Genomic DNA, 15,544 nt, shown 5'->3' with positions numbered 1-15,544 from the left:
CATGAAGGAACAAACTGCGACCCGGTCAGTTTCAGTGCGCTTCACCTGCTATGTGACACATACTGAGGCCCACGTCCCGCGGACACCGGTGGGAGACCGGCAGCTTGGCCGTGCCTGGCTCCACAAATACACCGAGGGAGAGACTCGCCACCGAGGTGATATTTCACCGGGGGTTGGGGGTGCTAGGCACCGCTGCTGCCGACGGTACCACCGCTATCAAGTTTCTCAAAACGCAACAACGCGTTTCCGTTCAAGACCTTCAAAATAAAACCACAACATTTTATAAATGTGCTGTCATCGTTGAAACGAGCACAATGTAGCCTACGTTATAATGTCCACACCAATGTGACAGCCTTAAATAATATATCAACTGCCAAAAGCCAACAGTCCCTGGTGTTTTGACATGATATACAATGCTGGGTTTTACACTGTATATTTAAGGCGCACCGTTGCTCAAAAACAGCGTTTTCTCCCTCAAATTAAAAATGTATTTTATTGTGAAGGCAAGATTGTCTTACTTCCTGTGCAGTGGCTAAATTGACTGGCTTTTCCTTTGCATGATGACGTGAACTACTGCGAGATTTACAGCGCGGTTTTAAAGCGTCACAGCAGCGTATTTTATGGCTGCTCTTTGTTAGTGTCCAGAGGAGAAAGCGTCAACACAACTATGCTGATATGGAAAACTGCATCTAAAGGATGAAATTCATTTTGTACCATCTTTAAAATGGATACAGACTTTTGTAGCTTTTCAGAATGAGGCCGAATTACCAGAGCAACACGGTTGCTTATAGGAACAACTTCCTGAGAAAATAAATTAGAAAAGAGTGGAATTAAATTTCGTTAAATAAAGTGGATATTTAAGTGGGCGGTAAGCATAGATACAATGACTATATATGACAATGTAATGTCATGAATATCCTGGCAAAATAGTTGCGATATTATCACAATAATCATGAAAATGTGCTGAAAACCCTTAAAAAAGGTACTGAAACATACTGGAATCACTTCATTTTTTTTTAATAAATAAATATTTGTATTGCTTCACAGAAGAGATTTTAAATGAAAAAATATAGAATCATCTTAAATAAGATATCATAAATTATAAGGTGTCCCTGCATAAATACATTTTTAAAGTGTATTTTTGTTCTATTTTATACTAACCAGACATCTTTTTAAAGTCACTCGTGGCGATATTTATGATTATCCTGGTAATGGAAATTCTCCACAATCAACTTATTGCAAGTGTTTTTTGTTCTGCAATATGATCCTATATCGCTAGTCATAACCATATTTTATTTTATTACCATGACATGACTGCTTGAAGTCGCTTGCAAGAAATCAAGGTTTTGCTGCATTTAAAACTGTTCACATTTCAAAACCAGTAGTGTTCAGATCAGAAATACTCCATTACAATTAACACCCACCAAAGTAAGTAAAACATCTTTAGATGTACTTACAGTAGGTGCATAGTAGTAATTTATAAACTGTTTATGAATTTAAAGCAGTGCATCATATTTTAGAAACACGTTATTTGGTTTGTTTGTAAAATCTGCACATTGGTCATAAAAATGTAGTGGAGTGAAAAGTACAAAGTCCCTCTAAAAGGAAGTAGTAACGGAGGAAATGCAAATACTCAATTAAAGTAGAAGTATGAAGCACAGCAGTGGAGTTACTCCTTAAACACAGGTGTATTTCGATTTGATTTGTCTCTATATTAAGAATATAATACACACATACAACAAAGTGAAGTTGTCACACAGGCGGTCCGTGCAAAAAGAATCCAAACAAGAACTTAGGAAGGGTTAGGTTTGGTAGAAACGACTTATTAATAGAGTATCAGAATCCGATTGAGCTTTATTGGCCAAGTACATGCACGCATACAAGGAGGTTAGTTATGTGTGTAACTTTTCCAAACACTGAGACAAGACCTCATTGATCCAATATGGTGACATCTCCAATAAAAAGAGGTTTTCCTATAAGGGATGGAAATGTGGGTTTGACTGATTTGGAAATGAAATGAAGGAAATAGTTGCTCACAGCTTTCAATGGCAAATACATTCTCTGTTTGTCGTCAAACTTGTCCAGTCTAATTTAATTGGAGGACACTTGTTTTCATTGCATAATAAAAGTATTCAACATGCAGACATAGTAGCTGCTCATCACACGCAGTCAGCCGTACCAGCTTCAACACAGCTTTTTACAGACTGTAGAGCAGCCAGTGACAGATACAGCAGCCAAATAAAAAGGGGCTTTTATTGGAAAGCGAGGCCAACACATAGAGGTGCAGGAAGGGGTGGGGGGGTATAAATAGTCTGAAAAAGATACTGTAACTCCAGCCGTTGGCCACTTTAAATAAGCAGCTCAGGCCACAAAGCTGTCTGCCGAGCAGGCAGATGGACACAGGAAACGTCCAATCGGTGAAGAGGTGGGAGTTGAAAGATGGCAAAGCTCGTCAAATAAATAGCAGACGACAGGTAAATGTGACCTCATATAATGTATGCTTGTTTTAACTGATGCTTGATAATATCATACTTGATAACAATGGAACAATATATTGTGTTAGCAGAGAGGCTCATTATTCACGTAACCTAGGACACACTCACAACAAAACGGCATGTGTTGTTCATAGTTGAACCAATTCAACAAATGTCAGCGAAGGAAGCACATTGACTGAGGTTTCAATGTGGTGGGAAGCCGGATCAGGTCATTGTTAAGGTACTACTGCCTGGCCATTCCCCACTGTCCCTTCCATCCATAAAAAGACAGAAAATCCACTGGTAGGTACAGTGTCTTATTCCCTAAAATTCCACCATTATTTATAGGGATATTGTGGTACTCATGGTAAGTAATACTGTAATTATAGAGGTACAAAGTTTGTACGTTTACAGGGTACTGCTCAGGCCAAGGAACAGAGCCGGGCCAAAATGCGAAACTTTACGTCCAATAAAATCAAAGATTTCCATGAGTAAATAATCTTTCTTCCATGATGTGTTTGCAGCCATACTCAGCCAGAGAAGGACTCTAGTCTGAATATAAATTAAGGGAGTTGAAAAACTGTTTTTTTTCTCAGTGAGAAACGTTCATTGGAACATGATCATGGTATCCTGTTCGCTTCCGGTACTCCCAGGTATTGTAATGACTATGTTTTCACTACATTATAGCACCAACTGAACAAATTAACTCTGATGTGCACTGTAAAATTTTACCAGGATTGAACAATATTTAACTGTAATATTTCACAATAAATTATTGTATTAGCACATTATTGTGAAACATGTGCAGTACATTACTGTGAAATATTTATAACAAATTACTGTGAAATTACTGTAAAAGTAATGCAACCAGTAGCCAGTAATTTACTGTAAATTTACAGTGAAAACTTTTACAGTGTGCTATGATATTATTATTTTATTTTGTACAGGAAAGCTGGAAAATGTATATCCTTATTGAAAAAAAAAAAGGTCAATTGACCCACCGCCTGCTGCAACTCCGCCAAGCTGTCACTGTACCATGGAGCCCACACTGTCACTAACTGACTCCCAGCATCAATATGATCTAGCTTTAGTATTTTAGGGAAACCAAAAGGTCTACGGAGCAGGGCCGGACAGCTGTCAGACTCTGATCAGGGTTCGCCGATGCTACGCTTTGATTTTCTTGTCTGCATTCAAGGGGCAGGGCAGATTTGGCACTAGGATTCATAGAGAGATAACAAGTGTAATTTCAAAGTGCTTCCAAGTCGATGTGATAGATCCTATCAGATCCTATCATGGGAGTGGTACAAGCAGGTTTCATCTGAATGCAAATCAGGAATTGGAAATTGAGGGGAAATTATACGTTTCTAAACAACGGAAGGCTTTCATTAGTGGAGCAGGAGGTCACCAGCAGCCAGCATGCCTCCGTGCTATACTGAACCCCCGAGGGCAGCAAAGGGAGGGATAAGATGCTACTCCAGATCACCGGTAGTGGAGCTGGCCAAGGAAAGGTACGGTCACACGGCTGCCAGGAGGAGAACGCAACAGCTACACCGGCTACAGCGGCTACAATGGCTACAACTGTTACACCAGCTACAACTGCTACACCGGCTACAATGGCTACAACTGCTACACCAGCTCTAACGGCTACAACTGCTACACCAGCTCTAACGGCTACAACTGCTACATCGGCTACACCGGCTACAACTGCTACAGGGGCTACAACTGCTACACCGGCTACAACTGCTACAACTGCTACACTGGCTACAGCGGCTACAACTGCTACACCAGCTACAGTGGCTACAGCGGCTACAACTGCTACACAGGCTACAGCGGCTACAGCGGCTACAACTGCTACACCGGCTACAACTGCTACAACTGCTACACCGGCTACAGCGGCTACAACTGCTACAACTGCTACACCAGCTACAACTGCTACAGCGGCTACAACTGCTACACCGGCTACAGCGGCTACACCAGCTACACCGGCTACACTGGCTACAGCGGCTACACTGGCTACAACTGCTACACCGGCTACACCGGCTACAGCGGCTACAACTGCTACAGCGGCTACACCGGCTACAGCGGCTACAACTGCTACACCGGCTACACTGGCTACAGCGGCTACAACTGCTACACCGGCTACAGCGGCTACAACTGCTACACCGGCTACACCGGCTACACCGGCTACACTGGCTACACTGGCTACAGCGGCTACAACTGCTACACCGGCTACCACGTCTACATCAGCTACCGGCCACATGCTGACACAGCAACACTGTCGTAACATACAGTAGCTGCAAAAAGCTGGGACACAGTATTGTATGTCACCAAATGAACATACGGATCTGCCCAGCCCAGCAGGCTGCCTTGTGCTTCTACACTCCCTCCACCGCGCCAGGCTATAAAAGAGGAAACATGCCGGTTTACTGCTGTGCAAACATCCACCTGTAAAATAGGCTGCCTGTTACTTTTCTCCTCACTGCCTGTTTGTTGCGCTCTGCAACAATCCAGCCTATTCATTCACAAAGGCCAAGCTGAAACTGGAACTCCAGGAGCCGGTTTAGGCTTCATTATGCATGTGACAAAAAGGTCACGTGTGTTTTTATTCACATTAGGCCGGGGAAGATGGAAACCCTGACATGGTGTTAAAGGTCTGCTGAGTGAATCAGGCTGGATAGTAAACATACAGAATGCGTGCAATCATACAGTACCTGGACATAGTCTGTAGTCCCCGGCGGAGACACTTCCTCCCTGAGGTACCATGCTCTTCATCCTGAAGGCTTCTTCAGGGTGGTTGAAGCGGAAGAAGGCTGACTGGCCAAAACACAGCATGCAGCCTGGAACACAGCACACATGATCTGTGTTAGTACAGGAACATACAGCTTGAAAGAATGAACCACATTTTGTGAGATTCATTGAAATTGTAGAAAGAAATATGGCCAAGTATCTCTGGTGTGTTCTACTGAGCACATGCTGATCATTTAGTGACAAAACATATTTAAACAAAGTATTCCTTTGAGTTGACCAATGGGGCAATTCTGCAGAGGAGCTTCATAATACCGGACAGAGAGGTGCCTTAGGTGTAAGAAGTGGAAGTTGTCATGGTGACGTCACCCATTGTAGACTATGAATTTAAAGCCTTAACTTTGGCATTCTGGCCATCGCCAGCTTGGATTTCCCCAATCAGTGAAGGAAGTAGTGCTGTCAATTTTCCTCTATAATACTATTCAAATTGAATTACAGATTTTAATGCTGAAAGTTAGCCTATATGAACATTAACTCCACTACACAGGCTTATACATTGCCAATGCCATTATCTGCAATGAGGTTGTTTTACTTCCTGTCCACTAGACGGCGTTCCAAAAGTAGTAATAATAAATAAGTAATAATTAAGCTTAGCCACACGTTTATAAAAGAACAAACAAAACATTTGAATACTAATTTCAACATTCCATTGACATTTTTTACTATTCAATTTTTTTTTTCAAGATAATTTTTTGGCTAGAGCGCCGTTCAAGCCTTTTTATTCCTTTTTTTTCCAGACAGTGTGGAAAGAGGGAGAGAGAGGGGTACGTCCCGGCCGGGAGTCAAACCCAGGACCACTGCGTTGAGTACGTTGAGCCTCTGTACATGGGGTGGCTGCTCTAACCACTGCACCACCAGCCGCCCCTACTATTGAAATTTTTTTTCCGATTCACAAATTTTATTCCAATAGCCTTAGACGGAAGTGACCATATTTGGACTGTGGAGGAGCGACGGGTGGCTCTGATGAACACAAGCTGCAGAGCAGTAGCACAAGCAGAAACCTTACTGAATCTGGATCCATCTGGATTCTGGTGTGAAGCTGCTAACAGAGTTAGCTTCATCATTTAATTTCAACTTTAAAGCTAAGTGTTAAAGTCATCTTAGTAGCTAACTGAATTGGTAGTGTGGTAGTGAGCTGTCAATCAGCAGGTAGCCCCGCCCCTAAAGCATCCCCTGCTTTCTGGTCTGGTGGACTCTAAATGGACCATAATGTACTAAATGAACATCATGCTGGATTGAAGAAGACTTGAAACTAGAGATTGAGACCATAAACTCATGTTTACAATGTTTACTGAGATAATACATCGAGAGAAGTAGGACCATTTTCTCATAGACTTCTATACAACCAGAGAGGAGTCACCCCCTGTTGGCCAGCAGGGAGAATGACAGTTTCAGGCACTTCAGCGTTGGCTTCACTTTTCAGAACCAGAAGTTGTCATCTGACAACACAGTCTTACACAATAGTACAAAGCGTCACTATGTAACAGTGATGATGGGCGACACTTGGGGATGGTAACTGCAGCAAATATCGATAGACTAAGTGGAGTAATGATACTAGAAGAGTATTAGAAAAGTTGGGTTTTGCAACTAAATGGGATATTTATAATTTCCACAAAAACACACATTTGTATTTGCATTTGCAAAATCAAAAGATTTGTTCCTCTTTATGGGATGTAGAAAGTGGCATGAGAAGTGAAAATCTCTCATCAAATGAGTCAGTGTTCTCTAACTAAATGAAATCCCACCGGTTTACACCGTTTTACTAGCCTCACCCAGATATCCTGCTTGTACGGGAAATACATCCAATTAACGAGATAAGATGCTCCCAAAAAACGCTGTTCCAGGATGTATTCTAGCCCACAGTAAACAAAGTGACGACCAACACTTCTACTGAAGCATACCGGCTTGTTTGAAGTCCGTTAGCTACCAGTCAAATGTGCTCATTGAAGGATTACAGTTCCACTGCGATCATCTCAACTTGGTCCGGTTTGATGGTCACTTACACTTGGATGGGAACAAAATCCAAGGATCCATTTTCAGTTGATGTAAAAAGACATGGGCTGCAGTCGAATATTAGGTCAAAGTTTTATAAACAGCTGGTTCACTGACCGGCTTCAGGTCCAGCAGCTCCTCCTTCCTGTTTGACCGTTTGCTGTATTTACATTTCCTTTTGTGGTTTTAGTTTCGTTTCTGTCAAACATTTATAACATGATTGAAATAAATAAAAATATCAATAAATTATTATCACTGTCCACACACATATCAACACAGATCTAATTACTCTATGTCTGCATGAAAGTAATTGTTAAATATGCAAATGCACATATCGTTTGTTTTCATGAACGGCCGACGTGTGCGGCACTTTAAATGTTGCTCTCGCAATGAATTGTGGGTCGGCGTAATCTCCTTTCCTTTCGTATAGGAAGGTCCGATGTATCCTATGCTAAAGGAGCTCTGAAAGGAAGCATTGGAGCTCCTTTCCTTAATATTTAGAGAATTCAAACAGCTCTTATCATGGCGGCCACTTGTGTCCTTTTTGTGGGGCGGACACACACTCCCTAGGACACACACTCCCAGCTGTGTAGGACACACACTCCCTAGGACACACACTCCCAGCTGTGTAGGACACACACTCCCTAGGACACACACTCCCAGCTGTGTAGGACACACACTCCCTAGGACACACACTCCCAGCTGTGTAGGACACACACTCCCAGTCATGTAGGACACACACTCCCAGTCATGTAGGACACACACTCCCACACACACTCCCAGCTGTGTAGGACACACACTCCCAGTCATGTAGGACACACACTCCCACACACACTCCCAGCTGTGTAGGACACACACTCCTCCTTTCTATTTCTTCTCTTGTACTATTATTTCATTCACACATCACATTAAAAAGTCCATGTTCCCTGTGCGCGCACACACACACACACACACACACACACAGACACACAGACACACACACACACACACACACACACACACACACACACACACAGACACACAGACACACACACACAGACACACACACACAGACACACACACACATATTCTGACTTGTGAAGGGCTGCTGACTCATACCGTGGTGGTCCTAAATACTGGTTAAACAATACGTTTATTGATACAATAAATACACACGAGACGCCCGAATGCAGCACTTTGCTTATTTGCATGAGTGTCCCTGTTTCACCGTTAGTATCTGTATGGGGAGTGAAGAGACTGGTTTTTAACATTTCTGTCAGCGTTCCCTTCAGTGGTCACCACCCCCAACATAGTTTTGGTTGGTATTTTCCACAGTTGTTTCTCTTCATATTTGGAAGTCCCATCAGCAGGGAAATGAGGGAACCATCATTCTGGTCCTGAGAGGGGGAAACAAAAGATGCTGAATAGGACGTTTCAAAGCAGTGCCAGGCTGTGAATCCTGGAGAGCCACGTCAGCTCAGACTCTCAGACTCCCTCACCTCGCTCCCGTTCCACCGCCCTGACTCACGGCACACACTCTCTGACTCCCTGACACCATCTCTCCGGTGAACAACGATTCAGCCACTTCCGAGGAAGCGGCGGTGAAAAGAACAGAGCTTCAGGCGATGTGTATCTGATGTGACGTGACAGACTTGCCTCCCAGTCAGAGATCTGGAGGGGGTTCGGTGACGTCTCTGTGGCACACGCCGTCACTTTGACTCAGCAGTTCTGACAAACAATGACTGTGTCTGTTTGAACGCGTGGTTATTAGGTTATTAGGTATTAGGTTAAATAAGCATCTTAGGTCAGGCATGTGTGATGTTTGATGGTGTATTGAAGGTTAATTATTGCAGGTCTGTTGCAGTGGACTGGTTCTAGTGCAGCGTTTGCAGCAGTGTTTCCCACAGGAGTTCTGACCGATGCTCCAGGCCGGTACATGAATGCACCGCACAGAGACCGAACTGACAACGAGTATACACAGAGTTGGGGAGTAAATCCCACCCAGCGCTGACAGTATTGTTGCATCCTATATGAATGATGGTCATGCAGGCTACAGGGATGAAGAGGCTGCTGCATGCTGACGGATGGATGAGAGGAGACATTCCTCCTCCTCCACACTCAGCACAAACTGCTGCTGCCAGCTGACGCTCGCCGCCGACGGGTGGACCCGGGGGGAGCCTGACCCTCCGCCCCAGCAGCCTACGGCCCTGTGTGTGTGTGTGTGTGTGTGTGTGTCTGTGTGTGTGTGTGCCTGTGCTGAGAGAGGCCACCATGGATCAGCACATGAGTCAGCACATCCATACTGTACCACACACACACACACACACACACACACACACACACACACACACACACACACACACACACACACACACACACACACACACACACACACACACACACACACACACACACACACACACACACACCCCACTGTGGGACGGGTTTGTCCTCTTCCACCTTCATACATACAGAATACATTCTCCTACTTCTCTTATACTTCTTAAGCAAAACCTTAAAACACAACTGTTTTGGGATCTTTGCAGCAATTCCCATTCGGTGTATCAACATTTGTAATTACCTCGTAGTTCATTTCTGAAATGTAATCATTTTCTTCCCTACTGGATTGTAATTGCCTAAACCAGCCTCACTGTTTCCAGTTCAACAGTACTGGAGCTGAATTAAGTAGCCTAACTGAGTGTTTCCTACTGTGGCAGCTACACATGAAAACCCCCAACAAACAAACCAGGACTGAAATCTTAAGGATTCAATGAAATTAAATTTGAGCATGCAGGACCTTAATGGCATTCCATTTAGATTTCTCCTGTATTTCTTTTCTTTATGATCTCAAATCCTCAAATACTGTACATCCCAAACACTGGGAGCATTCAAGGGAAACAGGTAGTATAATAATAATAAATAATATAGAGAAGCTGGCTTTTAAAACATAATTGAATAACTAAGCATGAATTCATGTCATTAGTATCAAGTCTGAGGCTGCAGCTGAACACATATTTTCCTAATCGATCCATCTGGTTTAAGCTTGTTGAAGTCCATTACTGGCATTCTCTTGATGCCAATTAGAGCTGATCACTTCAGCCATTACAACACCACACTGCAACTCATCATGATGGATCCTCCTGCAGCAGGAGACACTTAGGGAGTGTCAGACAACAGATCTAGACAAAATAAGTGTAGATTTATGCTCCAGCAGGGATTAATCCAGGTCCCTGGGAGGGTTGGTCATATGGAGATGCTCTAAACCAGCCATGTATCATAATCAGTGGCGGGTTAGGATCATTAATCACATAGTTATTCATTATAGAGCTCCCGCACGCAGTTGACATACGCAAACTGCGGTGCTTCATTTTACAATTACACAATGGAAGGTAATTAAATGGACACACTCGGTCTGCTGGGACATTCAGGAGCTCCTCAGCTTATCTCAACCCTTTCTGGAAACGACGTCTGCTTCTAGACTCAAACCCGATGGGGATTTCCCACCTTATCTCCAGCACTATCACAGCAGGCGTGTCATTCTCACATGGTACAGACTGCTGGGCGGCCGCTTAATGAGACCAGGGAGACGCCGAACCCGACCCACGCAGAGAAATGAACCCCACCTCAAACCACTGACTCCTTTATTTAGACTGGAAGGGATGTTTGGGATGAGTCTGTTTTTCTGGCATGTGTGAATGTTGCAACACATTCATGACTTCATCTTCGTGACAATTTCCACAGAGGCGTAGTACCTCCTCTTCTGCTGCGTGAAAAGCAACCTCATGTGTGTTCTCCACCCGTCCCTCCTCCACAGTCCAAATACGCTCACTTTATTCACTGGTTGCATCCAAGATGCTGACGGCCAAAATGCCAAACTCGAGGCTTCCACAAGCAAACGTTGAGGTCACCATGACAACGTCCACTTCTTATATACAGTTTATGGTTTCATCCAGCGACTCCGTATTTTCACAATCTCCGAGGTCAGGGGGGTCAATCTTACAGCCCGCGGGCCAGTCGGGGTTTAATCCGGCCTGAGAGAGGATTCTGTTAAGTTTCAATAAAAGTAACTGCTATCACAAATCTGTCCACTGACAATCACTGTTCATGTTGGAGCTGACCAGCACAGATATACAATATATATGTGGCATTAACACAAACAGACACGTTCTCACAACTGAAGGAGTACTATTTGATGTACAACTGTAGTTACGTTAAGTATAACCCGTCGTCAACCCTGATGGTCCGATCTTGCACATTGCACAACACCAACGAAGTATCATCGCTACTTTCTATCCGACGCACAGTGGACCTTTACGCCAGATACACACGGCAGGAAGATAGGAAACTAACTAACTACCTTTGTGTCGGCCGCAAGAGTCATTTATCTATTATAAGAGCAACAGTGACCGAGATCCACCCACAAAGACACTCGCGCTTCGTGTTTCAGACCGCTAACATAGTGTTTTATTCTGAAAATAACCGGATGTCTTTATATTTCTTTCGCCGTTTGACTTCCTGTCGCGCCATGTTTAATTCTGGCTGAATGGATGCGTTCTGCCATTTGAAGTTGTCGTTATTTATAGGTTATTATGCCAGGGTTTTACTGATCTGGCCCACTTGAAATACAATTTGGCTGAACTAAAATGAGTTTGACACGCCTGTCCTGGTTCAACAGTTTTACGACAAACTTTATTTGGATATTATATTTTAAAGTAGGAAATATCAAATTCAAGATGTGTTACTGTTTATTACCATACATGTTTTCTCCAAAATGAGGTCCCATGTTGACCCACCCGAGAGGGAGGGGTTCGCCTCTCCATATCTGGATTGAATCCTCCCTCAGCAAGGACTAGTGGGGACGAGGCTCAAAACCGCACGAGCAAAACACCAAGGTTCATTATTTGAAGCATCGTGCACACGTCTCCCTCGGGTGCCCAGGAGAACTCTGGATCCCACTTGTTCCCACTCATCTTCAAAAGGTCGCGTTCTCCACGGTGGTCAGTCATCAGAGGAGCTAATGAGCGGAGGTGAACCCGGCAGCGGCGGAGGTCGAGCTCTCTGCTGATCAACTTTCCTGCAGCAGGCCGGGTGGTCTCGCTCACATTTGGAAGTGGACGTTTCAAACCAGCTACGTTGAGGCACACGAAGGCCTGGGTTTGATCTTCAGATCAGCATGTTCAAACATTTTAATGCTAAATCTGACATTCCTGGGGCCTCGTTTGTAAAACTGTGCGTAGGATTCTTACTAAAAGTGTACGTACGCCCAAAAGCCAAAGTGTGCGTACCTGAATCCGCCTCTTATCCTGCCCTGTACACGCCCATTTTTACCCCAACGGCCAATGAAAGCACCTCAGCACAGCGTCCAGCTCCAAGCAGCGGTGCACCCGAGGGTGCCGCCACGAGCATAACCAGGAAGCGGTCGGGTGCTCACGGATGCCGTCCTGCGACTCCAGCAAGACGCCATCAGCACAATAAACAACATTACAGATGAGCTACGACAAACAGGAGAAGGAATGCAAGAAATTGCTAAATTAATTAAAGATTCTGTTAAAAAAGGACCATTGATTTTTCTCTTCCTTACCTAACAAAAGGTAATGGCTGTATTTATATTTGTGTTGGTGATATATGCACAGTAATTAAAGAGAATATGTAGTTGTTATTATTCTTAAATGTGTGTGAGTCATGGAGGAGTCCCCAGGAGAACAGCAATGTGGGTGTTTTACTTTATTAATTATTAATTATCTAGAAAGCTGTCACCCGTTGCTAATTCAACATTCATGCATTCATCGTCAACCGAATCCGGTGTCGGGTCGCAGGTAATTCAACATATTTATTGGTAATGTTTTGGAACGCCCTCTAGTGGACAGGAAGTAAAACATTGCCGATAACGGCATTGGCAACGTATAAGCCTGTGTAGTAGTTAATATTAATAATAGGCTGAATTTTTTATGGTATGACAATTCAAATAGTATTATCGAGGAAAGTTGACAGCTCTAGTTATTTACATGACAACAAGTGTAAAAGTTTATAACTGCAGGATGGAAACGCTCAGTAAAAAACTTGATGAGTGTCTTTTCTTAGCAGACAGATGTATTGAGCTTCATCAGGAAATACGGTTTTCACTGTGTAAGACACTGGACTGTGATGTGAAGGTTGCTCCTCCTTTGGAACATCTGACCTAGAAAAAGAATGTCATGATTCGTCCAAGAACCAGTGGTTCAGGATTGGTTTCCTCCAAGGCTGAGCTCAGCGAAACCAGAGATCCATTTAATCGACGGCTGTGCAGGAAAATAAGACACATTGGCATTTTCAATATTGGAAGAAAGTCATAGAGGGAAGGACGGGCAGCGTCGGGGAGAGGAACTCACGCTTCACGTGGAGTGTGAGTGCACAAGTACGTCCAAGGTAATCAGTTAGATTGATTCCCGAGAGCAATTTCTCGGCTGACACTCCAGAAGTGATTTGTCTAATCACAGCCTTCATCACGGGGAGTGCACTCTGGGTAATACGGCAAGGAACCGGATCCTTCAGCCACACTGTGTGGACCAAGTACCACCCGAACATTCACACACGTGACACGCCATCATTCCTTCATCACATGGCTCATGAACATCAGCACCACCTCCCACAAGGGCACTAGGACCCCGTTCTCTAATAAAACTGCCAGAAGTCCTAAGTGGATTATAGAGCTCAGACTGTGATGCAAACAAGGATTGATACACATTGTGTCAAGGTGAAATCTATAAATAGTACAAAACTTATCCTTATAGGTGCACTATAATAAACACTCCAAAAGCTGGAAACAGCAAACGTTCAACAATGTCTGCCTGGGTTAATTAGCCATCACTCAAGCAATCAACTGATTGATTAATGGTTCCAGCACTAAATATAAGCTCTAGATATCAGATCTTTGTTTTTGGCTTTACCTTTATACTGTATTTATACAGTATTTAATTCAGTTTGGAGCCATGAACTGGAAAGTCTCCACTCGCATGGTCTACAGTACAAAAATGCTTCACGAAAAAGATCAATCTATTTAAAATATATAACACCAGAGCCGACAAGAGGATCTCTTTTAACTATGGATTTGATCTCGGATCGGGTTAAAAAAACGCTCACAGTGAGTTGATCGTGGTGAATTTCCGTTATCAGGATAATCATAAATATCAACATAAGTGAATTTAAAAAGCTGTCTAAAAGCTCACTATCATGGTGGAGACGTGAAAAAATAGCACCTGATTTAAAAAAATACAGGATACAAAAATACATTATTAAAAAAAGTATGTTTCTTTTACTTATGCAGGGACACCTCATGATTTATGATCATCTTATAAAAGATTATTTGATTGTTCACTCAAAAATGCGTGTTATCCGACACAATGGAAATATTTGTTTCTAAACAAAATGTAAGTAAAACAAAAAAGTAAGTAAAGTGATTCCAGGATGTTTTAGTGCCATGTTATTAATAATAATAATATACATTTCATTTCTAAAGTGCTTTTCAGGATACTCAAATTTGATAAGGGTTAAACAACAAAACAACATTTATCAAGGGTTAGAACAGAAGTATAGCAAAAATGTATAATAGACAGTATTCAAAACATTATTTTGAGAGTTTGAAGCATACTTGGATAATAATCAGGATAATATCGTGACATTTTCATACTGTCCCATGTCTACTGTAAACCCATGGAGTTCCTTTAGGGCAGCTCAGGCCAAGCAACGTTAAAGTCACATCGTGCCTCAAGGGTACTGTGGCATTAGGAGGAGTGGTTAGCAGCAACCTATCTGACATGTGCCTGTGGAGCAAATATTCCATCATTTCTCTAATAACATCCCTGTGTTTTTTTCCTTGACCACATTCAATCTTTCCAGTGTGTCGGCTTAGCCTCAAGTACGTTTCCCAGAAGATTAGAGGAGAGGAACCAGAGATGGTCGGAGTGAGAACGCCTCGCATGCTACCACACTGACTTCATCCAGAGCCAGGGGAGTTTGTAGCGTCGCTGACGTCATCATGTTGACCGAGTTATATAAACTCATGCTCGTGACAGCGGCTCGACTGTGGACTCTGTGGAGTAGCACACCGTGGCTGTCTTCCAATCCGGCTCATGACTGCTGTCACATGTTATTCCCTCTCCGCACCACGCTGCCTGTCAGACGCTGTGAAACACAGGACTCCTGTCATCCGTTCACCGGAGCAAAGGGAGCATGCAGAAAGGAAGAAGAGCAGGAAGAATATTGCTATTCAAGCACAACGCAGGACTGTGGCATTTCCTTTATTACATTTTCCTTTC

General features: G+C 43.3%; 1 protein-coding gene across 12 annotated transcripts in view; it reads right to left on the bottom strand.

The window, feature by feature from the left end:
• The window catches only part of phldb1b (pleckstrin homology-like domain, family B, member 1b), a 136,079-nt gene that overhangs the window by 58,189 nt on the left and 62,346 nt on the right, over window positions 1-15,544 (bottom strand). For all 12 annotated transcript variants that reach the window (XM_084019912.1, XM_084019919.1, XM_084019917.1 and 9 more), the window contains one exon: window positions 5,186-5,311. In XM_084019912.1, the coding sequence (XP_083876038.1) occupies window positions 5,186-5,311 (126 nt within the window). The remainder of the gene's footprint in view (window positions 1-5,185; window positions 5,312-15,544) is intronic.

This window comes from Eutrigla gurnardus (genome assembly GCF_963514095.1).
Source record: "Eutrigla gurnardus genome assembly, chromosome: 10".
NCBI lineage: Eukaryota > Metazoa > Chordata > Actinopteri > Perciformes > Triglidae > Eutrigla > Eutrigla gurnardus.
Note: the sequence above shows the minus strand (reverse complement) of the source record. Positions and strands in the feature narration are given on the sequence as shown.